Source organism: Pseudochaenichthys georgianus, chromosome 7 (genome assembly GCF_902827115.2).
Source record: "Pseudochaenichthys georgianus chromosome 7, fPseGeo1.2, whole genome shotgun sequence".
Lineage (NCBI taxonomy): Eukaryota > Metazoa > Chordata > Actinopteri > Perciformes > Channichthyidae > Pseudochaenichthys > Pseudochaenichthys georgianus.
Genome location: NC_047509.1, coordinates 25,594,728 through 25,621,096, shown reverse-complemented (window position 1 = coordinate 25,621,096; position 26,369 = coordinate 25,594,728). Strand labels below are relative to the sequence as shown.

Here is a 26,369-nt window from a genome sequence, read left to right as displayed (position 1 = left end):
ACAAGTTGTGAAATGGTTATAAGTCTATTGTGACATTTGTGCGATTGTCATTTTGTTACATTTTATGTTCGCTGTTGATGTAAGTGGATGCTGTAAAATAACTAAATGTGTCATGTATTATTTCACACTTCAGCCAATACACATTTTGGTTTGCAGAAAAAAAAACATGTCTGCATGCACTTATAAGAGTCCCAAAAAGCATATTCCTCACTTGTGACATCCTTTTGTGTTCACTCTTCTGGGTTGAACAATTGTTCAAGCACTAAAAAAGACAAGTGCATTAGCACACTCAAATGTCCAACAATCAAAGTCAAACTTGTTTCTCTGCAATATCACTGACTGAAACATAGGGTTGGGACCCGAAACTCGGTTCCAGGTGAGAACCGATAAGAAAATGCCGGGTACCCATACAAAATACACAATTTCGGTTCTGCTTAACGGTTCCTAAACACAGTAGACCCTGTATTCCACTGCGCCGCGGTTACCCGGTGTAATACAGGGTAAGGGCGGACTGGCCATCTGTGTGTTCTGGAGAAGAACGGCCGGTCGTCAGCGGGCCGTAGACGGCAGGCTCGGTACGCCTACGGCCGGCACCGCCCTTAATTTTTTTAAACGGCATCATGTATGTTGCGCTGACAGGCGACAGAGGTCCACAGTTTCCCCGCAGCGAGGCTCCCCCCGCCCTCCCGTAGACAGTTCACGAGCTCAGTCACTTCATAACAACAAAGATGGATCGCGGTAAACGCTCTAAAGTGAGGCTCCACTACACTAAAAAAGAAAAAGACAAGGCACAGTGTAATGCCTGTTAATAGCTTGCCACAGGCGTATCTCAGTTAAAATAAAGCACAGCTATTGTGCAATACATTTGTATTGCATGTATATTTTTATTTGTAAACATGTCAGTTAAAGCTTAAGAATAAAGATATTTTTGTTATCTAAACGTTTGACCTCTTTCTTTTACAATTTTGGAATCGAAACGGGGAATCGATAAGAACCGGAATCGATAAGCAGAACCGGAATCGATACATTTCAAACGATACCCATCCCTACGGAAACATGACATCAACACCTAAACCAACATTCAGAGACCCAATGTTTAATTTGTAAATAGGATGATGCTGACAAAAGTATTGGAGAAACGGTCCAAAGACTTTGTTCAGGCTCAATGAACATCACTATCCATGAACTCCTCCTTGATGGAGTGCTTGCTACGTGACAGCTTGCAGTCGGGCATATCAAACCAAAGTCAGCCCACTCATCAGCACCCGTTGCCATCCCTGACGACCCAACAACACCTGCCCGGTTGGGGATGGTGATGGTGTGGCGGACACGAAAGTGCACAGCCTCCATGACGCGCTGACGTTGGAGTTCCCCACTGGCAGACCCAATGGCGGCCATGGCAGAGGCAGTCATGTTGCTGCTGGAGCGAAGGAGCTGCTGGCCATGATAGTCATGGTGATGAGTGGAAGCAGGCAGTTGGAGGGGAGCAACTTGTTCATGTCCTGCAGACCTCGCCAGATTGCAAGGCGGAATTGCTCCGGTATTTTTCAGTGCAGCTAAATCCTGTTGATGACAACAAGTTAGACATTGGAGTGTGAGAATGTAGGAGAAAACTCGGAACAAAGAAGGAAAATAGGAGTTCATGTGCATCGTCTGTTTCCTTGAAAATGGGAGGCTGCTTATAACAATACTCTACATCACCACTAGGGGTCCTAAATACTCCACCGTGTACCTTTGGTAAGGACTGGGCAAAAATACTTCAATGCTTTGCAAAAGCTTTCTATGGGAGCAATTGCTTGCTCTCTTTATACAACGGTGTTTTGCACTTTTTCTTTCTATGAAGTAGGGCTGTCACATTATCAGATTGTTGATACTGTAGGCCAAATCATTAAAATAAAGATAGATCGCAATATCTACCAACATTTTGAACATTTAAAAAATAGAAATGCTATCAATCAAAAACTTAACTTAACTTAAATTAACTAGGTTTTTATTGGCATTTTTACTCTTTTCTGGCAAATTAATTGGGGGGGAGACAACAGGAAACGCTACAAATTATTTAAGAAGCACTGGATTATTCACTTTACTATCATGTGTTATAAACATGATTTCATATTTCATATGAATATCACAATCATCATTGCTACAGGTATCTAGTTTTACCCTTATTCTGAAGAGCAATTTGTCATTTTTATAATTCACTGTGAGATTGTGTGTGCAGGAACGAAGAGGTTACCTCCATGGTGAGAGTCTGGAGGTGGTAGATAGACTGGAGGCCTTGGGAGGTGAAGTACTCAATGAAGTTCTGACAGCCCAGACTGGTTAGAAAACTGTAAGAGGAGAAAAGCAGGGCTGCTTAGACTGCCATTGGACCACAGCTTCAAAAGTATGACTTTAAAATCAAAATCAACTTGCTTAACACTGATGAAAGGTGTATTTATACTTGAGAAGAATACATAATATCCTTACTAAAATGTTAGGGTCAGTATTTATTTTAGACACAATTGTAGAGAAAAGTAACTTATTATATTTATTTATTATCTAATTAAGTTTTTAACTGAGTGTAAGATCTAGGTCATAGATTGAGCCTCAAGTGTACAGAAAGTTTACATCTTGACAGATGCAGTGGAAGTAAAACAAAAACACATGCATTTATATTAATGATTCATAAGGCCATTCTTGCTTTGATGAAGAACCTTTATTATAAATACATGAAATGTTAACGTTTTGGCAACATACAGTGTAATTGAAAAAGAAGCTAACTGTACAATGTAACTGTACAAAAGACACAACAATCTAGAAAACCAAAAAGTGGAAAAAGAAAAAATGTAAAAATTGCAAAAGCAAGTCTAAGTATTGAAACAACTGCATTGACAAGTTATCTTAGAAATATATGGAAAAAACTGTTTTCAATTCAACAGAACAACAATGAACATCTCTTTTAAAGAAAATGTGCTGTAGTGCATTGCATAGGATGACTATACATAATGACAGTGAGAACGACTTAAGATTGTGTATAACATCTATATAAGTGTATGATACCCATTTGGGTTTTTGGGTGACATATCAAACCCTCTGGCAGCAATAGTGGAGGTCTACAACTCTTGAGCTGCTTAGCTGTATGAGCAGCATAAACAGACATGAATAATGTGCTGTTTTTGGATAGGAGCTCATCACATTTCTAACTAGCTTGGACAAGAATATCAACTGTTTTGCAAATTACTTTTCGGCAGCTAACAAAGATACTTTTGGTCATAATCGTTCTTCTGCAGACCCAGAACCGTTTAGTGGCCAAACTGTGGTAACAAACATACCATTACACACTTCACTTTTACTTAACACATTACTGAATGAATCTTCGACCATATCATCTAAATAACGTCCTCCATTTTGTATGTATGTAAAGACATTATTTCCATGCAGCCAAATCTTAAGTGGACCTTCATTATGGCACCAGCCATGGATGCGAGTGAGGAGATTTCTGATGTATTTGCAAGCTTTTACAAAGCAGCCATAATCCAATTGTACTTGTTTACTAGATAACACAGCTCCATCTAAACACATTGGGAATTTTTACAAAAAACAGTTTGACCAAATGTGTGCAAACAATGCCAAACAAACTATCTGTTTTGGCATCAACTTGGCACCCATTAATGTTTAACCTAACAAGTGCATCTAATTGTCAGCAGGCCCTTTACAGGAGGATAAATAAATAGTGTCATTGGAGGGTGAGGTACCTGACAAGGCTGGGGTCAGGGTTATATGGAGGGGGTGGGCTGCAGTGGGAGGCAGACACTATAGTCTGACTGTTATGGCCACCATTCATATCACCATTCCCCTGCATGTGGTGGCTGTTGAGCATGTTAGAACCTGTGAAAAGAGGGGTGATCAATGAAATAATAGGCAGCAGATTTGGTTTTAAACATGCAATGAGTTTAAATGAATGTGATTTGATTCAGACATGCAGTAAACACCTACCCATATGAGCTATGGAGATGGGGGCAGAGGGGTGTTGCTGGTGCTGCTGCCCCACCAGCTGGTTAACTGAGGACTGTTTGTTGAGGCCTCCGTGGGTATGAAGCTTGTTCATGTTGGACACTGGAGAGTAGGAGGAGGGGGATGCTATATGGCTCCTTTAGAAAGGATGAAAATGGGGTTAAGGTTAGAGACATGTGTATATTGTTTGTTACTAAAAAACGTAAAGAAATAAGGAAGTCAAAAAGTATTGAAAACTTTTACCTCTTCCTTTTTCTACTCATAGACGTCAGCAAAAGCAGTGGTTATCAAGTAAACTGTGTGTGTTCTTTATGTACCTTTTTGTGTGTGTTTGGGAAAATCTAATCTTTACGGTCACACTTTTAACATACAGTCTGTGTTCCAGCTGCTGTCTGTGTGCCTGTGCATACGTTAGTGTTGGAGTGACTCACGGTCTCTGCAGAAGCTGCTGCTGCGTTTGTTGTCTGTAGGAGTCCACCAGCGGTTGTGGCACAAGTTCCACCAGCTCCAAACTGTCTTTAATCTTCATCAGCAACTCAAAGTTCTCCCGACCACGGACCTACACACAACACATAATGATAATGACTTGCGAGCACATCCTTTTACATTTGCTCTCAGTGTTTGATACCATTTGATTGTCTTGTAGTCGTTGCATCAGTGTGATAGACTCTTACAGGAATATAGTAAATTTCTTCTTCTCCATGGCGCCTCTTCCTCATGTTAATATTTGGACTGGGAATATTTGGTGGACTCTGTTTGAAGTCTGTAAACAACAGAAACAGAATTATGCTCAGGTTACATATACAAATTCAAAATCACAATCTCTTTTAGGATAAATACATCCTTGATGTTTTTGGTCAGTGTTTTATTGTTAAATGTATGGCAACAGCCAAACAGAATTCAACTTACTGCGCTTGTTGGGACAGCCATTTTTGGCCACACTGTCATTCAGGGCCTGTTGTTCCCTGAAGTGATCCTCGTCTGCTTTGCGGTCTCGGCCGGGACATGCACATATCCGTCCTTCAAACGACCTTCTGCCCAACACTTGACCACTGCAGAGTGAATTGAGGTTAAAAATATACTTAGAAAATAACACTCCATGTCTTTAGTTTAGTTTTATTTTGGTGGATCAAAACACTGCAAAGCCTCACAATTGTATGTATATGCTAAAAAGTTCATCATCATGGTAAATGGAACTGAATATGACATAATAGAAGTGCATACAGTCAGATGTGTTGTATACATGTTACACATCTGATTGTATGCACTTCTGCAACTTCTGTAGTATGTCAGGCACTTTGGGATGTGTCCATTATCAGTAGCCAGTATATTGTTGTAGAAAAAATGGAAAATTCAAAATGTCCATTTAAAATCAAAGTACCAGTGCCAGAAAGAATCATAATACAGCACATTACAAAGGGCAGGGCATTTTAGTTTGATTAAAAAGAAGAACCTTGTTTGCAATTGTGACTTGTGGACTTACTCCCTGGACTCCAAAGTGATGATGATGAGGATGGGTCTCCTGTTCATGCCGCCCACACAGCTGCTGTTGCACATGAAGTTGTAGAGGATGGTTGTGAACTCAGTCCCCACCTGAAACACAACACAGTGGATCCCACCAATAAATGAATGCTACATTGTGTTGGTTTAGTTACAGTAAATATGGCCATCCACCACCAGAGGGCAATGTTAGAGCGCTTTGATCTGAGGGAGGCAATGATGCTTTCAATCATCTCCTCAGGTGCAACAACACACATGATGAATTCTCACTCTTGCACTTGTTTGGACTTGTCAGGCATCTTTATTTATAGATGTGTTTCCTATTGAGTTCCTCACAGAAATTGACGGGATCTTTGACATGAGGTGGACTGATCCATTGTGACTTTTGGATAACATCATTCCGGCTCATTGTAAAAAATATGAGACATCTTCAAGATATTAAGATGTAAACCTTAGCAGAATCTATATCTCAAAATCCCTTCTCATATATATGTTTTATGTTTACTGTGTAGACCATCAGTTCTGTCCCTAATGCAATTCATTGTGGGTCTCTGATACACAGCAGATGATGGAGCACCAACCTGTGGAGATTCATATGGCAAGAAGACACTCTGCCTGCCAGTGACAGGATCATCCACATACTGAGAGAGGTTATTCCCCTCCACTCGAATAAGGTGACTGGCCGGGGCAGCTTGACCTGGCGAGACAAGGATGGAATAACAGGTGAGGAGTTGGTCAATCTTAGTCCAAGCATCACACATAAAAGACAGATTGCACAACATGCAATGGTTGATGAATTATGTATACTGCATGATTTCACAGTTATTTACTTCCTAACACATCATTTTTCACCCATCAACTAAATAATTGGGCATACTATTGGGGTCTGTTAAGGATCAAAAGACCAGATTTGTCGGTCATACCATCATTGAAGTCTCGTCCTAGTTCGTGGTTGGGGCAGCGTTTGACAACTTCTGTGACGTGCTCTGCCTTCTTGTAGACGGGCATGGCTCTGAGGATGCTGCCATGAGGAGGAGAGGAGGCCAGTTTGATTTGGATCGGACAGGTCTTGGCGATCTGACAGTAGAGCTTCTTCAGCAGGGGAGAGTACTGGGGGGGGAGAACACACAGGACCAGAGAGGCTCGAGTCAGTGGTCTGGTTTGATACATGGTGTTTAATGATACATGAAAGAGCTGAGACATTGGGTATTCCGAGATAATATACAGTCAGTTGCATGGGATGTGTACTAATACTTTGTCCAACTAAATTATTATAACAGTTATGCGAATACGTTGTTTTTCCTATCTGCAGGAAGTTGTCCTTTCTCCTTGAGTTATCAAACTAATTCCTGAGCAACCCGCTGCAAATTAAAGACAGAAAAGAGAGTTGTCTTTTCACATTTTCATAAACAGTCAAGAAGCAAACGAGATAAAAAAGGTGGCAGGGTTAATCTCTGCTACCAGTGACATCATAGCAAGAATATTGTCTCAGGAGGGGAAATATGTTAAAATAACATGTGATTAAGTTCAATCAACACGGATAAAATAATTGTTTTGTTATTTTAAATAACTAGGTGGACAAATAAAGAGCTGGGTAATAATGTGAGAATAACAGCTGCCTTCGACCACAGGAACCTTTAATTATCACTGGAGAACCAATTGTGTCCTTTCAGGAAATAGAGAGCATGAAAGGAAAAGGATTGGGAAAATACATAAGGACGGTAAATGTGTGGTAAATTATCATCTGCGTAGTATAGGTAATTATATGGCTTCAAAATGAATAAATGATTATTATCAGACTGGGTTTTTTGGCAGCAATGTGAGATGCTACAACTGGTGGAGGGAAATATGCTGAGCGGGGATAAAGACAAGGCTTTAGCCATTCCTCAGTTAACAAGCATTTTCGCATGCATACGCACATGTGTGTGTATGTAAATGTCATATGCATCCAAAGACACCGGGAGAAGTGATGGAGAAGCCTAAACATGCCCCAACACAATCAGGACATCTCAGAAATATTCCCTGTGGAAATCAAACGGAGCTTTCAGAAAAATATAAGAAGACTGTTATCCTGTTATGAGCATGCATACATTATACAATAGTGCATGTGGCTAATACAGTATTGTAGAGTACAGAGAGAGTGACACAATTGCACTAATGAACGGTCAAACCCAACCTTTTTCATAGACCCATTCATAGCATTCCTTGAATCCCATTTATAGCATATGTTCCCCAAACTTTGTCTGAAATATATCATCAAATCATCTTTATTTGTTGAATAGTCCATGGAGGTTTTTTTAGATGAGTATGTTTTGAGCCTTTGACTTAAACCCTGGTTTCCATTAACCAAATCTCTTAGCCAAGTATTAACCATTAATTCTCAGTGATTTTAGAAAGTGTTGGAAGCATATATCAACCGTCCATGTTGGTAGTGTCCAAGTAGCTGCTCTACCACTCCAGAAGTCCACTATAATTCTCTCCTCAATTGTCTTTTCAAAAAATAAATTTCTTTTTTCTTTCCTTTGATTTACAGAGTCTCTCCATCATTTTAGATATAAGTTACAATTTACTTTCTTTGGACTCTTGGACTTTGTTACTTCTGTACCCTACTGCTATTAAGAGTTTCCAGGATTTAAGGTTCTTTATAATGCATGAAAAACCATTCAATACTCCAAAAATGAAAATGTAATAACTTTTTGAAGTTCCCACTAATGATCCAGACTCTGATTTGATTCCCCCAGATACCACTCAGACGGCCGGATGACGGCTGGGAAAAGAGTCATTCCTACACCAACAACTGCATGGATTGGTTTGGATTCCTTGTTGTGACACCATTACTAAGCGCGCGCACACACACACACACACACACACACACACACACACACACACACACACACACACACACACACACACACACACACACACACACACACACCACACACACACACACACACACACACACACACACACCACACACACACACACCACACACACACACACACACACACACACACACACACACACACACCTTTAGCCTTGAGCCCAACCCTGAGGGGGAAATGGAAATACCTGTGAACAACATTGCCTTTTCCCACCTAGCTTTTCCCGACAAGTCTCAACAGAACGTCCATACCATGAATAAATAATTTCTCTCTCTTACTAGTAATTTACAAAGACAAAAACTTTAAATGTGAAGGAAAAGACGGTGTTCTCTGTCACTTAAAAATACTCTAACCGTTGCTATGACTAAAAAGGTTTCCACCTTACATACTGTTCTGAAATGTGGTCAATAGGGATTTGAAATTCCACCTACACCCTAAAATCCTTTGGATTGAAAAACAGCTTTCGTCTTTTAAAAAATTAAAACCTTTTAGTTTTTTTTCTAAGCTGTGGGATCAATGGAGACCAGTATTAGTATTGTTTTTGAACATCACAAAGAGCATGAAAGAAATACTCTAAACTACTTTTTGTTCCGGGGGTTCAGATGTCTCAACTCGTCCACAACACAGACAAGTGTGCACATGCACCGACAAGGCATAGGCATGCACACACACATCTTCGAGTTCAGCTCCATGGGTCATTGTCAGAAGTGAACTTCAGCAAAAATTTAATTACAGTATCTGATGTGTATGCTGTGGTTGAGACAAGAAATGCTGAGTGATTAATAACCTGGGCTTCCTTTCAGGTCATAAGTGAATGAATGGAGAGAAATGAGAAAAAGATCAAAGGAAAACAAACAAGCTTAAAGGCTTAAGAGATTTGCTTTGTCAATGATCTGGAAAATATCTTCACGGTTAGTGACAAGAGGACATTTACAAAAGGAAGAGGGAAAAGATTGAATAATATGAAATGTGAATGTTAAAAAAATGCTTAGAAAATCCTTAACATTTCCTGAATCTACACCATAAACCTTGGCTCATTGTCTAACGTTCCACCCATTTTAATTGAAATCTGTTGAGCTATAAAATACATCAGCAGCCCATCTATAAATCAGATTTCAATCAAATGACCGGAACACATCCTGCAATTCACTTGAAAATGTTATATGATGATGACTTTTAAGAGAATTATCTTGTAACTTACTATAAAGTTTCAATTTCCATGAAATCCTATTGATCTATCCATTAATTTAGCCATCCAGCCCTGGCCCGCATTTTCGCGGTGGACCAGTGGAGGCAGGTCCTGACAGGCTCCTACAAACAGAGTGATAATTGCCAGACCGTCATCCATATTTACAAGCAACGACTTGCCCGCCGCAAATTCGCTTAACTGTCCAAATATGAAATACGTTGGCACATACAGCCACCGAGAGCTGACTTTGAGCAAGATGTAAACATCCACACAGCCTAAGCTCGTTTTCTATACAGTCTGTAATTATACTTACAGAGGCTGATTCTTTGAAAACAGGCAGCTCTTATCTCATCTGGTACCCTGTAGTTCTAACCATTATGTGATTGATGAGTCATTTAAAACCTGTCGGCAAACAATATTTAGTAATTAAAATGTCCACAGTAAAGTCTTCATGATTAGACACACTAAAGGATGCATTTAAAGCACTGGCACACAGTCTTCTTGACATGATGGTATACACATAGTGTTACACAGTAGTCCAGAACATTTCCTGACCATTCATCAAAGATGTCAATAACGCTGTTTTCTTCATGCCCTTTATCTACTTTTATAACTATTAAAAATAACTTGCATTTGCTGTACACATGGATCCGACTCACAAACTTAATGTATTTACTTGTGTGTTGATAAAATACATTTGAGCAAAGAAATGTGCGTGGAAATGTTCCAAGTGAGTTTTCCCAGATCTGATGCACTGCAGGTTGGCCAATTCAGTTGTGGCCACAGATGATTGGGAAAGGAAGGGAAGGATGCATTACGCAAGACGTGTTGAGACTTGCATCCTAACGGAGAGAGGCTAATAGCTGGGAAGAGCAGCTTCTGACAAGCCGCCTTGCAGTGCATGCTCGAGCCCGCACCCAGCGCATCACACTCCCTCCCACTCCTGACACATACTGTACACGCACGCACACATAGACTGATGTCTGAGTGCACGGAAAGAGGTCTTATTATTTGACAAGGCCGAGGTGTTAGATCTCATTTCCAGCAACGATGAGGCTGGCGTCCAAGCCAAGGAATTATCTTCAAGAGGCAAGAGAGCAGCAGAATCTCAGAGCTATTGTCAGTAAGGCACAGTGTCTTGCTGAGACAGGAGGGGGACTGGAGAATTACCAGACTAGCTTAACATGGGCTTGGATGGCTTAATGCATGTGGAAACATCATAATAATAGAAAAAAGGAATTGTATCTTCTATTCCAATCCCTTCTCTTTACTTCTCTTCCCTTCCTTTTACTCTCCATGGAGGACTGGCCAGTTGTATGCAGCCACAAACCCCAACGTCAATCAATCAGTTGACAATTTGAGAAAATGGGATTAAATGAGAATTGCTTGAGGCTATAGACATTTCTCGTAATCTCCCAAAGCACTGCATGCCACCCGCTCTTAGTGGGAGGCAGAGGGGTGGGAACAAGGGGCGGCTAGGTGACTGATTATAGTCAATACGCCCCTATGGCATTCGGCATTCCCCATTGCCGGAGGCCACAAGAAATCAGCAGGAAGAGACTGTTAACTCCATTCAAACAAGGTTACTCAGTGTGGTCCACATAGCCATCCTTTTGTTTCAAGCATGTTCAAACCTGGGTCTTGCAATGCATTTTGCATAAATAGACACACCCAGATTTAAATGGACATAAGACACAAATCCTCATGCACCCCTGTTTCTTTTTTGGAAAATCCCCTCCCAAAAGTGCACAAGTATTCATTCCGAGAGGCTAGTGCGTAATCTCCTTTCTTTTCAACTCACACTTTTAATATTACCCGCCAACATAATGTCAAACCTGGCCTAGTCTTGGCTTTCTTGGTTTGTTCTGTTTAATATTACCAAACTACTGAATGCCTGTATTGCATGTAGTGTATTGAGATCTGGAAGGCTTCTTGTTAGGCGATTAATAGTGTCATATCACACATGATCATACTGCATCAGTTTTACACATTAAAAAGGTTTTTGTTCTGAAGCTTTTGCATAATAACACTTAAATACATCTTCTGATTCCTCATGAATCTCATAATAAAGACATGCAGGCTATAAACTAAGCTTTACAGTAAACTCCATAAAAGCTATGAGCAATCCCCCGGTCTCTTTCTTGTTCTAATCCTTCTGTTTTAATGGCAGCAGAGGAATCTGAATAATCACTGGTTTCCTCGCAATCCTTTTCCTCCTGCGTCATCATCTGATGAAAACGTTGTCCTATGTCTATGGTTGCCTGGTGCAAAAAAACTGTCTAGATATGTTAGTGCAGGTGGTTGCAAAGGGTCTTCTTGGTGTGTAAAAATACCCTTGCAAACAAATGTCCTTAAGAGGAGCTTATTTTGTTGCAAAAAGGTTTAGATTGGATTGCTGAGTGGCGTAAAATAATCTGTTGGCAGGCACCCTTGGGAATTGTCATGCTTTCCTCACTTAAGCTAGTAGGGCTATTCTAAACGGAAATCCAGTGGGATGGCAGATACACATAATTTGAGGGGGCAGAACAGTAATTCATTAAGTTTAACCAAGGTTGAAACTTTATTTCAGGATTTCATTGCAGTTATTTCTCAGGTAAAACATGCTAATACTTGTTTTTCCCTCAGTTTCTGTCGTTGTAGTGAGGCCGTGAGAAACACCTGAATCAGAGAATGAAAGCGAGGGAAAGGGGATGATAGACATATTTTAGGAGAGGGAAGGACGAAACTTAAGGCACCAGAGGTGACAGCCATGAGTGTGTGTTAAGACCAGAGGAAGAAAGAGACAGCCAAAGAAAAGCAGCAGGTCAAAGACCACCGCACTAATGTCCAGAGGGGGATCTTCTTACATCGCTGAGTAAAAGAGCCAAGCACGCATGGTTACTTCCAGCAAACAGAGCTGCGGAGGAGCCCCTCATTTGAACACACACACACACACACACACACACACACACACACACACACACACACACACACACACACACACACACACACACACACACACACACACACACACACACACACACACACGAAGGAAGTGCAGTTTGTCTCTTGGTTCAATTGTGTCAGGGAGGTCAACTGTGTGACAGACGGAGGTGACACCTTTCCAGCTTGAGACTTCTCATCGGGTCATGACAAATTACACTGCTCCCATTTCACCTGTCCCTCACCGCCATTTAGGTAGTTGTTGGATGACGTCTTGCCCAGGTAATTTTGTTTATTATGTACCCCATAACATCGCCAAATGTATCCTTTCAGTATTGTACTCCTACTGTTAAAGCTACTCGACTACTGCAACTGTGTATTAGTGGCAAGAGTATTAGTAGCAGTAGACATTTAGGTTTTTCTTACAATTTCTGTAGCTCATAAACAAAAGTAACACCATATGTCGATACACACTTACAAGCAGGGGAATAACTGACATTCTGTACCAGCCTCTTGTTATACATTGCAATTACGATATATTGTGGTGACAATTTCTAGACATAAACTCATTATACATAAACTCTTCATTGAGGACTGTAGCTAAAACTATAATTAACTTTATGCTTTATGGGATAAAATGGTTCTAGAGAATAAAATGTTTATTTTTAAACTTCTAAGTCAAACTTTGTTTGCTTTTAATAGATTGATGACCAAGGATAAATCTTTCTAGCCCTCGTACCGAACTTTCCCTAATGCATTCATCACATCAGATGTTGCTACGAGAGGTGAGTGGAGGTAACGATGAATCACTGAATGATGCTCTACTTTCTCTTGCACACAACACGCCTGCACATGTACAGGCTTGAGTGAGTGTTTGAGAAATAATGTGCATTTTCATGTGTGTGCGTCCAGTCGTTACTCAGTAAGACAGAGCGAAATAAAAAATATGTACACACACATACACACACAGCATGCCAAAGCCAATAAAGTGTGTGTACTCACGGTCCATGTGGCAGACTTGGCGGTGCTAGACTGCTGGAAGGACACCTGGAAGTTGTGCAGTCCGGGGTAGTCTGTGTTGGAGGGGATGGTCGGGGCAGGGGACAGGCCCTCAAAGGTGGAGTTGGGCTGTGAGTAGGGTGAGGGAGTGGGCACGGTGGACGAGGAGGCGTTCTCGGAGCTGTAGGGGCTGGCGGACGTTGCACGGCTCCCCAGGCTCTCCATGCTGCTGCTCAGCATGTTGTATTGGGACTGGGGAGAAAAAGAAGAGTGAAGAGAATGAGGGAGGCAAAGAAGGAGGGAGGGAGCAGAGAGGCAGAGGGAGGGCACAGGTAGAGGTGCCGGAGAGACAAGGGTTTGGAGACTTAAAGGGAGGTCAGATTACAAGTAGTTTTATGCTGCATGTGTGTGGGACGGGTGCATGTGTAACTGTCTAGTGTCCATGATAAACCCCGAGCCCTTTTTCTGTGATGCATGCAAAACAACCGTGATTTGTAGATAAAATCATGAAATATGCAGAGACACAAACTTGTGTGTTTTTATGTGAGAGAGTGTAAGTGAGCGGCGGTTGCAGTGAGGTCTCCACAGAAGCCTCCTTGGGGCTATACGAGACAAGTTGTAAAACACAGGCGTAATCTGCCTAATTGCCAGCCATTCCCCTCTTATACTCTCCACTGTGTTTGAAAAGAGGAACGATTGGTTGCCCTAACGTGTGTGAGGTGACACACTTAACGCACACCGTGAGGCCCTTTTATTGTAGCTTAGAAGAAAACTGCTTTGTGGCTGCTGCAATTGTTATTGATGTGATGCCCTCTCCCGAAAAGAAAAGAAAAGTCAGAAGGCAAAAAAAAACCCTACTAAATTACTTTAAGTCCTTATGCCCCCCTTATAATAATACACATCAAACAATTACTTTCTTCAAACATGAGTTTATTATCCACCAATTAACATCAGCTGATTCACCATTAAAAAGACAAAAAAAGACAATAAAACAAAAAAGACATTAAAACTGACCTACACTTAATGTTTAAAATCATTGAATTATACAAAGAAATCCCAATAGTTATCACTGCAGCCTGAACTGTACTAATGCATCCAATAACAGACACTGTTGACATGTATCCACACTGAAATAGACACATGTTAACACACACAATAACCCTATGAGCAGAAGAAAAAAGCCTTTACCTTCTTTTTCACGTAGTACATCTTCTAGTGCTTTACTCTCATCAATAGTCAACTCTGCAGTCAAAAACTTCCAAACACAGCAAAGCAACAAGAGTGCGGGCTCATAGCCAAGCCAGACTGTCCAAGTGAGGCATGCATCAGTGGAACACACACACACACACACACACACACACACACACACACACACACACACACACACACACACACACACACACACACACACACACACACACACACACACACACACACACACACACACACACACACACACACACACACACACACACACACACACAGAGAGAGAGAGAGTGACTCCTATAGCCAGGACAGGGAGAAAGGTGAGGAATGGTGAGGAGAGAGAGAAATGTTAGACTGAGACGAGGGGGAGAAGGAGAGAGGGAAAGACGGATGGTTCAAAAAAATTGAACAACATTCTAATTATGACAAGCCCGGACATAGACGGTAATGCTAGGGCACATGTACACACACGCTCCAAACACCTTGTGAAGGCCTGCACTAAGTAAACACCGTCAGGTCTGACACAGAGAGAGAGAGAGAGAGAGAGAGAGAGAAACAAGTTGAACTCTGTAATCCCAGGTTTCAAGGAGGTTGATGACCTCTCAAGACTGAGAGTACTCCTAGGAGAAGGAGACAAGGCACACCTTGCTGCCCAATATGTATACACATGCCACAACCTGAGGGACAGTGAATGACACACACACACACACGCACACACACACACACACACACACACACACACACACACACACACACACACACACTCACACACACACACACACACACACACACACACACACACACACACACACACACACACACACACACACACACACACACACACACACACACACGTGTTGAAATGTAATTATATCACTGTATATATATCATCAATAATATGTAAACATTTGAAATGTATGTTAATGTTGTTAATTATTTTGTATTGTGATGCTTTGGCAACATTGTTTAATTTAACTTTCATGCCAATAAAGCCCCTTTGAATTGAATTGAATTGAGAGAGAGAGAGAGAGAGAGAGAGAGAGAGAGAGAGAGAGAGAGAGAGAGAGAGAGAGAGAGAGAGGGAGAGAGAACAAAAACATGAAATAACAGTTCAAGGGTCAGACCCACCCACCCAGTATTGTTTATCAATAAAGCATTAAATCAACAGTCAAGGCTGAATGTTGTTAAAAACAGAGACTCTGGTGCGTTCACACCTGCCTTGTATAGTCCGGTTGAATCGAACCCTGGTGCGTTTAGCCGCTTGGTGCGGTTCATTTGGGTCGGTGTGAACGCAGTCCGAGACCTCTTAAGTGAACTAAACAACCGGACTCTGGTCCGCTAAAATAGGTGGTCTCGGAGCGCTTGCTTGCGAACTCTGGAGCGGTTCATTGCTGGTGTGAACCGGGTGTGAACGCAGTCCGCACCAAAATATAGGAAGCGCAGTATTTACGTGTCACAAGAACGCGGATATCTAGCGAAAGACTCTTTCAAGACATCCGCGATTGTTTAGTTAAAGAGTAAAGCAGAATTAAGTGTTGAACAGTGTCGTGTAAAGTAAAAATTCTCCGTCAGCTACATAAAAGTAAGAACACCTGTCGTCGGTGAAACGCCCCTCCTCTGTAGAACGTCTCTCATGGATAATGCTGCACATTATCCCGCTTATTACATGACCATATTCTCAACAAAGTAACGGCATGACTCCCAATATTAATTGAAATGCTTTTGTGGATTTAGAAAATGATTTTATTGATTTAAAAAATAGTTGTATGTATTTAAATTGACATGCATCCGCTAAGAAAAATAGTCCGTTGTTACTGTTTGAACTAACGTAGCAACGGCAGAAACTGCTTCGATAGAGTTTTTGAGGAGCCTTTTGATTACAGATTTGAAAAAATCGTTGCTTGCTTTAAAAGTAGCACAATTCATTATGTCAAACCTTGGGAAGTATCTAGATATCCCTGCCGTAATGCCAAAGTAACTGGCAACTGAATATGTGTCGCCGTCTGAGTCTGACCTATGTCTGGACCGCTGCGTAAAAAGGAGGGTTTCTGCCCGTTACTTCTCCGCTGTTTTATTGTCGCTCTTGTCTTGTCAATTTGTTTCAGGCAAACTGTATACAGTTAAATCGAACGGACATTTGTTCCTGCTCAAGATTAGATTCAACTTTATTGTTATTGCACAGATTACAGGTACTGAGACAACGAAATGCAGTTTAGCTTCTAACCAGGTGCAACAAGCAGTAAAGTGAAAAGTAATGTACACAATCTACAGAATAAAATATAGAATGAATTGAATGATGAATAAACAGTGGGGTATGAATACACTAGATATCAGCCTGTGAGCAGTATGAACAGTGTGTATGAATATGCTAAGATATATAAAGTATGAAAACGGTAAGCAGTATAGTATAAAATATATAGATATTAATTTCGTGATGATAAACATTGTGGAACAATGATGAAAAATGGGAATGGATGTGGCGACGTAAAACTGACACAAAACAACAACACACTTTTGCCAGCCAATTGGAGAGTTTCATCAGCAGCACGTGGTAAACACCACCAATAAGCGCTCAGCTCGAGATACCAGCGAGCCGTTTCCCATCAAGCATTTCGCTTCCGCAGCTCGTGGAGAGCAAGTGCGCCAACTCGCCTCGCCTCGCTCTCAAGGCTGCGGGCGTCTTTGTCCCGCGAGATTTCAAAGTCTCATGTGGGCGGGCCTCCAGAGCAAGTCGGACAAAATAGAGGCTTCTCAATACTCAAATTTCCCCTCCTCGACTCCCCTCCTCGACTCCCCTCCTCGATACTTAGACCCGCCCACAGGAGATGCGAGCGGAGGACCGAGGAGGGGAACCGAGGAGAGAGGAGGGGAAGCAGCAGACGTTTAAAGAAATGAGAACTCCTCTCCTCTGAGCGGTCATATTAAAGCGACGTCCGTTCATTATTACGTGGCAACAGCTGCATCAGCTGTCGAGTGTTTCGTCATATTTTATAATCTCTGTTAGATCAGCTGAACATTGTTCCCCCACATATTTACTTTGAGTTCATTGAGAGTGCGGTATAATGAGGCAATACCAGGCTACAGATTCACACACACGCACATATATATTTATATAAATATATGCAATTTAAAGTATGAGAGCACTCTCATAATAACGTAACACAATCAGAGACTGGATATACCCCCCCCCCCCCCTCTCTCTGGTCGCTGAAATGGGGAATTGAAATTACGGGCCAAAAGTTGTATTTGCAAGTATTAAAAGTAAGGACATCAAACCAACTGAGACCCGTCTGTCCGCCGCATCTGCGCACTGTACAACACACACCTACACACTGTACCACACGCACCTACACACTGTACCACACGCACCTACACACTGTACCACACGCACCGACACTATAGGCCTACCACACACTTGCTTGGAACAATCTTCAGCAAGAATTGAAACTGAGCAATCTCATTCCTCTGCATGTTTTTAAAGCTAGGCTAAATGAAATGCTTGCTGATACAATGGGCACTTGTAAATGTCTATAACTATGTATCCTGTAAATATAATGTATAATGTCCTTATTGTTTTATGTTTCATGTGGGACCTATATGCTGCAGGTCTCCCTTGAAAAAGAGATCTATGATCTCAATGGGACCAATCTGGTTAAATAAAGGTTTGAAATGAATGAAAACACCTACAGCTCCTAAAGCATAATCAGGCTACAGCCGTTGTGTATTTTATTATGAAGCACTAAATGTTCTTAGAAAATATGGACTCTTTGTAGATATCTACTAAACTACAGCAAATAAAGAGAGTAGGCCTGTTATACTGAGTGATATATATTTTACACACTGCTCTGCTTTTCTGCACGGGCCTCACAGCTGTTCTCTCTGTAAACATCGCGTTGCGATGGAAAGCAGTTTCTAAAATAATATCCAGGGGTGCATGCAGAGCTGTCATTGGCTGAGATAAGTCCGGCCGTGCGTCACGCCGCCACCGTTCCCGGAAATGCATCCGCGGAGGACCCGTGGAGGAACCATCAGTGTATCCTCGGTTATAGCTCCTCCAGAGAGCCTCCTCGACGCTCGATCCTCGGTCCTCGGTGTGCATTTAGAGAATGAGACGTCCTTCAAAATGGCACGCTGAAGATTCATTTCCGTGTCACTACCGGAGGACCGAGGAGTCGAGGAGTTGAGGAGGGGAAATTTGAGTATTGAGAAGCCTCTAATGACTAACCATCATGCAACGCACGAGCAAGACGTTGATCGCAACTGCGCAGGTCTGCGCAGGTCTTGCTTGTCTCAAACAAGCCTAACGACGGGAGCCGGCTCTCGCCCGCGAACGAGACGTTTTTGTTTTGTTTTTGCGGAGGGATCTAGATCGGCATGAAGGCACATTATGCAATGTGGACATTATCCCGCTTATTACACATGGCCACATTCTCAACAAAGTAACGACATGACTCCCAATAATAATTGAAATGCTTTTATGGATTTAGAAAAAGATTGTATTGATTTAAAAATAGTTTTTTGTATTGATTTAAATTGACATGCATCCGCTAAGAAAAGTAGTCCGTTGTTACTGTTTGAACTAACGTAACAACGGCAGGAACTGCTTCTATAGTGTTTTTGAGGAGCTTTTTGATTACAGATTTGAAAACATCGTTGCTTGCTTTAAAAGTAGCACAATTCATTATGTCAAACCTTGAAAGATATCCCTGCCCTAATGCCAAAAGTAACTGGCAACTGCATATATGTCGCCGTAGCGATGATGTATATGTCTGGACCGCTGAGTTGATCTCAAAGCACGCTCCCCTCTCCTGCAGGGAGAAAAAACTATATTTATATACTTTATATAGGTTGATACAGTAGCCCCTTTTTTAAATAGTTTTTATAGGTGTTGCTATCTGTTTTGTGTAGCGTGGTTCTACAAGCAAGTCAATGCATTAATTGGGTGGTATCAGAGAGTTACACGGGTCTGTAAATGCAATGAAAACAATTGGCCACAGCAAATAATTTATATTAAACATGTAATTTTTACTTTTGAATACTTTAGTACAAGGATGTCTTGAATAATTTAAGTGATATATGTGTACACATATAAATCATTAGTCAAAACAGCGCTACATTTGATTTAATTAAAAGGTATAATATGTGGTAAACTGAAGAGCCCTTTGGGAGCCGAAAGAGCCGGCTCTTCTTGGTGAGCCAAATGATCCGGCTCAGCAAGAAGAGCCGGAATTCCCATCACTAGAACAATGACTTCTTCTGCGAGGATTTATAAAAGCAACTGGATAAAAAAAGTTAGGAAACGACCCAATAGGAAACGCCCCTATAGGAAACGCCTCCTTGCTGCGGTCTGCAGACAGACCCATCTCAGAAATTGCCGGGATTTGCGTTTGTACCCCCTTAATGTCTGACCAATGGTTGAACAGCATTTCCGAGCACATGACTTGTGTTTAAAGTTTATAGTCCGTTTGAGTTTTGCCAGTGTGAACGCAAACCGAACCTTCTGAAAAATGAAACAATGTAACAAACTGTCGTCTGGTGTGCACCAGAGAGCGGACTATTAGGTGTGAACGCACCCTAAACACTTTGGAAAGCTTTCAACTCATCATTAATAATTGGATGGACAATTGGTTTCTTTAAATTGTATACGTTATATTTTGTACTCCAGAATTTGTCACAATCTGTCTAAATTCAAAACAAGTAAATGCTATAATTATAGGAAATTGTATTTATATTGTATTTATATTTATGATTTTGGGCGGGGAGTATTTAGATATTAATATTGTCATGTGTACGCAGAACATGGATTGAAGAAAATTTATCAAAGTGACTTACAATAATATAGTTTTGAGATTCTGCCTGCACATTAAACTAAAAAAACTCCTTGACCAGTCAATCGTTTTTTGTCGAGGAAAAACAAACAAACAGGATCTTAATCAAGGAATTTAATTTATTTTGTTCGTATTTTCTTTGCACCCTGAGTAAAGGGAGCACGACAGATATCGTGGGAATGCCAGCTTGATGTTTGAAAAACATTACGATCTTTCACCTGGTTACCCTATAGCACACCTCATGTTCGTTTTTAGACTGAGGGCACCTGAACTTGTTATATTTGCCTATACCATATTCTAAGTTATAAATCCAACCTGAAGCAATATACACCATCACCTCAGCTCTGTTTTCTATTTGCAACAAAGCATCAGACACTGATGACTAACAGACAAACTGAGACAAAGTTGCACAAGGGTAGTAAGCTCAATGCCATGGTTTCCTGAATATGAAAGCAAAGGTACAGGTCAATGACCGAGACTTAATGCAAACGTAGGTTAAATTAGGATGCACTTATGTGTGGGTGTGCACATATTGACTCTGCAACATAATACACAAACAGTAAAAGACAGCCGGGTTTAAAACAACTGATGCCTGTTTTGAATGGATTAATATTCATTATTTTTAGTAAAAAATACCTATACCACTTTCTCAGGTTTTCAAATGTGATAAATATTAGATTTTCTTAGTCTTATAGGAGACGTACTTTGAAGATGCATAGCATGTTTACAAATTATTGATATTTTGGAAAACAAAACAATTAATAGGCTGATGAATTCTGAAAATAAACGTGTTGTTGAAAGTCTAAATCAAACATTTTAAATGTATAATTTCCAGTTAGCTAGGAAAATAGGGCCACTATATAATTTGCTGGGATAAAACTGTGTTCACCATCATGACAAATTTGGAAAATAGTATTTAGGCTGATGTGCTATGGCGTTTGTTTTCTCGTGAAAATACTGTACAAAAGAGTCATTATGTGTTCGCCCTTTAATATCTGACAGTTTATTCCCTTTGAAATCTTCTTCTGACAGGTATTGTCAAAGGGGCTTAAAGGCACAAGGTTAGCCCAGGTGTATGCGTCAACAAAAGAAAGAAAAACACTTAACCACACACACACCACTCTCTCACAGGTGTGCTTGGTCTTAATACCTAAACTCAATCTGCAACAAGTTGAAACAGAGCTAAAACCTTTGCCGCCACTTTGTGAGCTGTGTGTGTGTGTGTCTGGTGTGGGTGTGTGTGTGTGTGTGTGTGTGTGGTGTGTGTTGTGTGGTGTGTGTGTGTGTGTGTGTGTGTGTGTGTGTTGTGTGGGTGTGTGTGTGTGTGTGTGTGTGTGTGGTGTGTGTGTTTAAGCTTCCCATCCCAACATCATCTAGTGTCCCCTATGGGCAGCCACCCTGGTAGCTGCCACTCAAAGCTGAGCTTTAAAGGCTACAAACATTAAGAAACGTAGATAATCCAGCCACAACAACCCTCAATTGCCACTTGTCAAGATGAGTGAAACAAGACAGGAGTAAAAATGGTTAGAAAGAAAGTATTGATTCGAAAATAATATGATACAGTACAAGTACGTCTGGGTCTCTGTGTTTCATTCAAGCTCGGCTCTGTGTGTGTGTGTGGAACGAGCCATTTTGTGTGCGAGCGAGAGAGAGAGCACTGGTACCGGAGATCGTTGTTGTTAGCTTCTGGTGCTAGCGAACTACGCTAACGGATATAAGGAGCTTTTTCAACAACAAGGTGGAGGAGAGTCCTCTCCTGTCAGACTGAGAACTCAGTGAACTAAAGGACTCTCTCAGTGTTTAGATAGATCTCAGTGGGTCTCAAACGTTTGGTCACGATTAATGTAAACAATTATTTCCGAGGCACACGTTTATATGATCATTATAGTTATAAAAAAAGAGAGAATAAATGAAAAACAGGTATGAAATACTATGACAGTAAAAAAGAATAAAGTTTAAAAGGGTGATTTGTAAAATATCCATAAAGAAAAAGTAAATCTGTTTACAGTTCCGTTTCATATGGGTGTTGAGTGATGTATCCATAGATCTCTTCATTTTGCTCTCAAAGTGCACCAGATTGATGCATTTAACTTCAATATTAAAAAAAAATCTTCCCGGGGAGCATGCCCCGGACCCCCCTATGTGAGGTCACACACCACCTATAAAAATACAACTTTAGCCCTGCTTACACCTATATGCTGTGAGCTGATTATCGAGCCTTCATTGTAACAGTCGCGGGTACATTGTGTATATGCTTGGGGATTGTTGCAGTAGAAAATTCCACTGTATCGACCGGTACATTAATGGAAACCCTAAATGTTTGAGCACCCTCTATGAAACGTCAAGCTACCCCACAGCACCCCCAAAATAAATCTATGGCGCCGCCACTGAGCCTGCAACCCCGTTTTGAAGAAATGTGCAGTGCAAAACAGGCTCATTGCAACCACTAATCCTGTGATAAGACACAGTTTTTTGCCAAATTTTTTCTTTTCATTTTTTTGCACAGATTGCAAAGTGGCAAAGTATTATAATTTATTGTTCTAGCAAAGGGCTTGCACAATTGTATTATTATTTTTTTTTCTGACCACACATACTTATGGAGCATTGTTTAATTATCACTGTTCTAGCAAAGTGATTTTTTTATTTTTTGAAAGGAATGCTCACGTTCATATTGATGTATTTAATAAATGTTAAAGGTGTCATGCTTTTCCGGTTATTGCCCGTCCCCTTGTGTGTTATGAAGATTTTTATGCATGTAAACGGTCTGCAGAGTCAAAACCCTCAAAGTACACCATGTAGGGAGTAAAACTCTAAAACAGAAAATACCTCCCCAAAACGCCTCGTTGGGAGATACGTCACTGTCCATTTGATTCTTCCGGGGACATCATGATGTCATGTCGTCCCCGGAACTAAATGGACCAATCCGTGGAGCCGTTACGTTACGTCCACGGAGCCGTTACGTTAAGCCCCCGCTGATTGGTCCAAATTGACCAATCCACGGACTTCCTCACACACTCAGTGCATGCCAGATCTGCTGATCTCTCCTCCCTGCCTGCAGGCTGATAACAGATAGTTGGGATCGCGGCGAAATTCTCTCTGCAGACCCATTCTCACAGCGTTTATCAACCTTTTCTTACTCAATATCAAGCCACACTTATTGTTTTTACTTCGGCTGTGACTTTGTGTGTGCTCAGGGTGAGTTTGGCTGTGTTTCGCTGTGTATCGCTAAACAAGGAAATCACACCTCCACAGAGTTTAGCGCAATTCACAACGTCCCGACTGGTCCCGACCAATCGGAGCACACTGGGCTCACAGGGAGGGGGGGGGGGGGGGCAAGAGCTGCAAAAGAGCCGTTTAGTGGAGAGAGTGAATACACATACTTTACAGAGATGTTGTATGCGAAAACCAATGTGAGTTTGGAAAATTGCACAGTATAAATCTATTCTAGACCACAACAATGGAATTATGATCAGTGGAAATGGCCATGGCATGTGACCTTTAACTTGGCCCATTACGTAACTATTTGTGTTGGGGGGGCCCAACTTTTTCTTTTCTCCAAAGGGGGGGCCTGACAGAAAAAGTTTGAGAACCACTGGATTACAGACATTCATTGCATCTAGTGCAGAGGTGTCTAAACTTTTTTCATCGGGTGCCACATACAGAAAAATATACGAAGGGCTGGGCCACTGAGGTGAGATACTGCCTCATAAGTTAAGTCATAAGTCAGCTAAATAAATCAAATGTAGGTAAATTATGTTTAATACTTGAATATGGTTTAAGAAAAACAACAGCCTACATCCCAGCTCTCCATAGGGTTTCGTTTATTTTGTTAGCAGCTCATCCCTTAAACAGAAGCCTCAGATTGATTATCATAAGAGGAAATAGGAAGGGTTTATTTCAAGCATGTTATGGAAATAAGTTATTGGGCTTTTTTCTTATCAACTTAGATTTGATAGAAAGAAAATGCAACTTTAACTGACTGAATTTGTTTGAAAAGTGGGCTTCTTATGCATGAATACTGTGTAATATCTGTGTTCATCTATATTTAAGAAGTACAATATAAGACAAGCACAAGTTTCATCTTTTTCACTTTCAACTTTTTCACTTTGGGCCGATTCAAAATGGCCCGCGGGCCGCATTTGGCCCCCGGGCCGTAGTTTGGACACCTCTGATCTAGTGGTTAGATAAAAAATGACATGAGTCACCAGCTGTCTTTCCAAATGAATCCACTTATAATGTAATAATAATCAAGCAGCCTGATTATACCAGAATATCTAATCTTGCTATATTAAAATGAAGTAGCCATGGCCATTCTTATGCATGATCAAAAATACAAGGTGACAGTGGCTTGTTGTTCAAATATCTAACGAACAGCATAAGTCATGAACATTTGATTCACTCTTTCAAAGGTTTTCCACACATTTGGAAACAGTGTCCCTGTAGCCTGTACCAAACTTATACACTGCACAAACCATCGTCACTAACACAGTAAATCTAAATTATGAACATTTAAAAAAAGGCCTCAATATGCGAGAACCAAAAACAATGTATTCTGGTTCACTTACCATGGCACACAGCATCTGAGGGCTCCTGAAAGATTGGTAGTTCCTATTTCTCTGCGACCCGACTATCATAGGACTTAAAGTCTGCTGTGATCAAGTGTGACTGTAAGATTAGAGTTCTCTGCTGCCAGCGGGACATGATGGAGGAAGCAGGGGACATCCTGCCTCTCTCCTCCTCCACTCTTCTCCCTTGCCTGACTGGGCCTTCTTAACTTGCCTTGCATAGGTGCCTAACAACAAATCCTTACTCCACCCCCTTATTTCTGTCATGATTATTCATTAACCGGCCAGGCAGGCCCAGGCTTGTCCCTCCAAAGATTAGATTCAACCAATATTGCAGATCATAAGGGGAGGAAACACATAGTAGGCTCATGTTGGATTTTTTTTTATGATTCCATGTTTGGAAGACAGAGATAGAGTGGACAAAATATGTACAAAAATAAACAGTGCAATTCTGCAAAATCTTGACCATTTGTGAAATACTAACAAACTAAACAGCATGCTTTTAATTCCTTTTGTGAAAACCTCTTAATTAATTATGAGGTTTACAACCATCTAAAACATTTGTGCATGGTTGTTAATTTGCAAAGACACACCCTACACAGCCTACAGATGGCTCTAAGGTAAAGCAGCAAGGGCCTGGAGTTAATTAGCCTTCCCCCCACCACACCCCCACAGTCCCTACAGGCTGCTCTGCAGGGGGATAAAGAGAGGGAAAGGCTGCAGAGAAGAGGGAAACTATTAGGGAGGGAATTTCCTCAACACTGGAGGGAAAAAGAGAAAGCAACAGACAGAATGGGAAGGCACATCTCTTTGTAAGTGTGTGCATGCGTGTGCTTACAAAATATCATTATCTGACACAGAAGATGTTAACATAATGCATGGAATAGAAAAGAGCTGCTGCTTTTTAAAAGCAAGGGATTGACCATGGAAATGACCACAAACCAAACATCAACGGAAACTCGTTCTTACCATCACGTTGTCGTTCATGTCCCTCATTTGGTAGATGTCCATGGAGACCTCAGCAGCGCTGCAGTGGCTCCCCGGGGTGCTGGTAGAAGGCAGTGGACGCTCTCCTGGCTGGCTGCCTGGGGGGAGCTCAAAGTAGGTGCTGTCTGGCTCCCTGTGAACACACACCCATGGATGAAAGTTGGTCAAGAGGACGACTTTTCATAAAATTAACAAAGCACAAACGCGTAACATGACAAACCTGATCAGCAAAGTAACAGACCTTTGTAAAAAAATTGTTGTAGAATAAAAAGTTACCAACAAGGTTAGATAAAGT

The 26,369-nt window shown here is 41.2% G+C and overlaps 1 protein-coding gene across 1 annotated transcript; it reads right to left on the bottom strand.

Moving 5' to 3' along the window:
* Nucleotides 1–1,162: 1,162 nt before the first annotated feature.
* Nucleotides 1,163–26,108, bottom strand: tp73 (tumor protein p73). Its single transcript, XM_034087334.2, is given in 15 exon segments — nt 1,163–1,242; nt 1,245–1,458; nt 1,491–1,547; nt 1,549–1,563; nt 2,237–2,330; nt 3,738–3,870; nt 3,979–4,133; nt 4,428–4,555; nt 4,671–4,759; nt 4,906–5,048; nt 5,480–5,589; nt 6,078–6,193; nt 6,420–6,606; nt 13,492–13,740; nt 26,057–26,108. Coding segments are annotated over 15 exon segments (1,812 nt in total). The 5' UTR covers nt 26,099–26,108.
* Nucleotides 26,109–26,369: the final 261 nt, after the last annotated feature.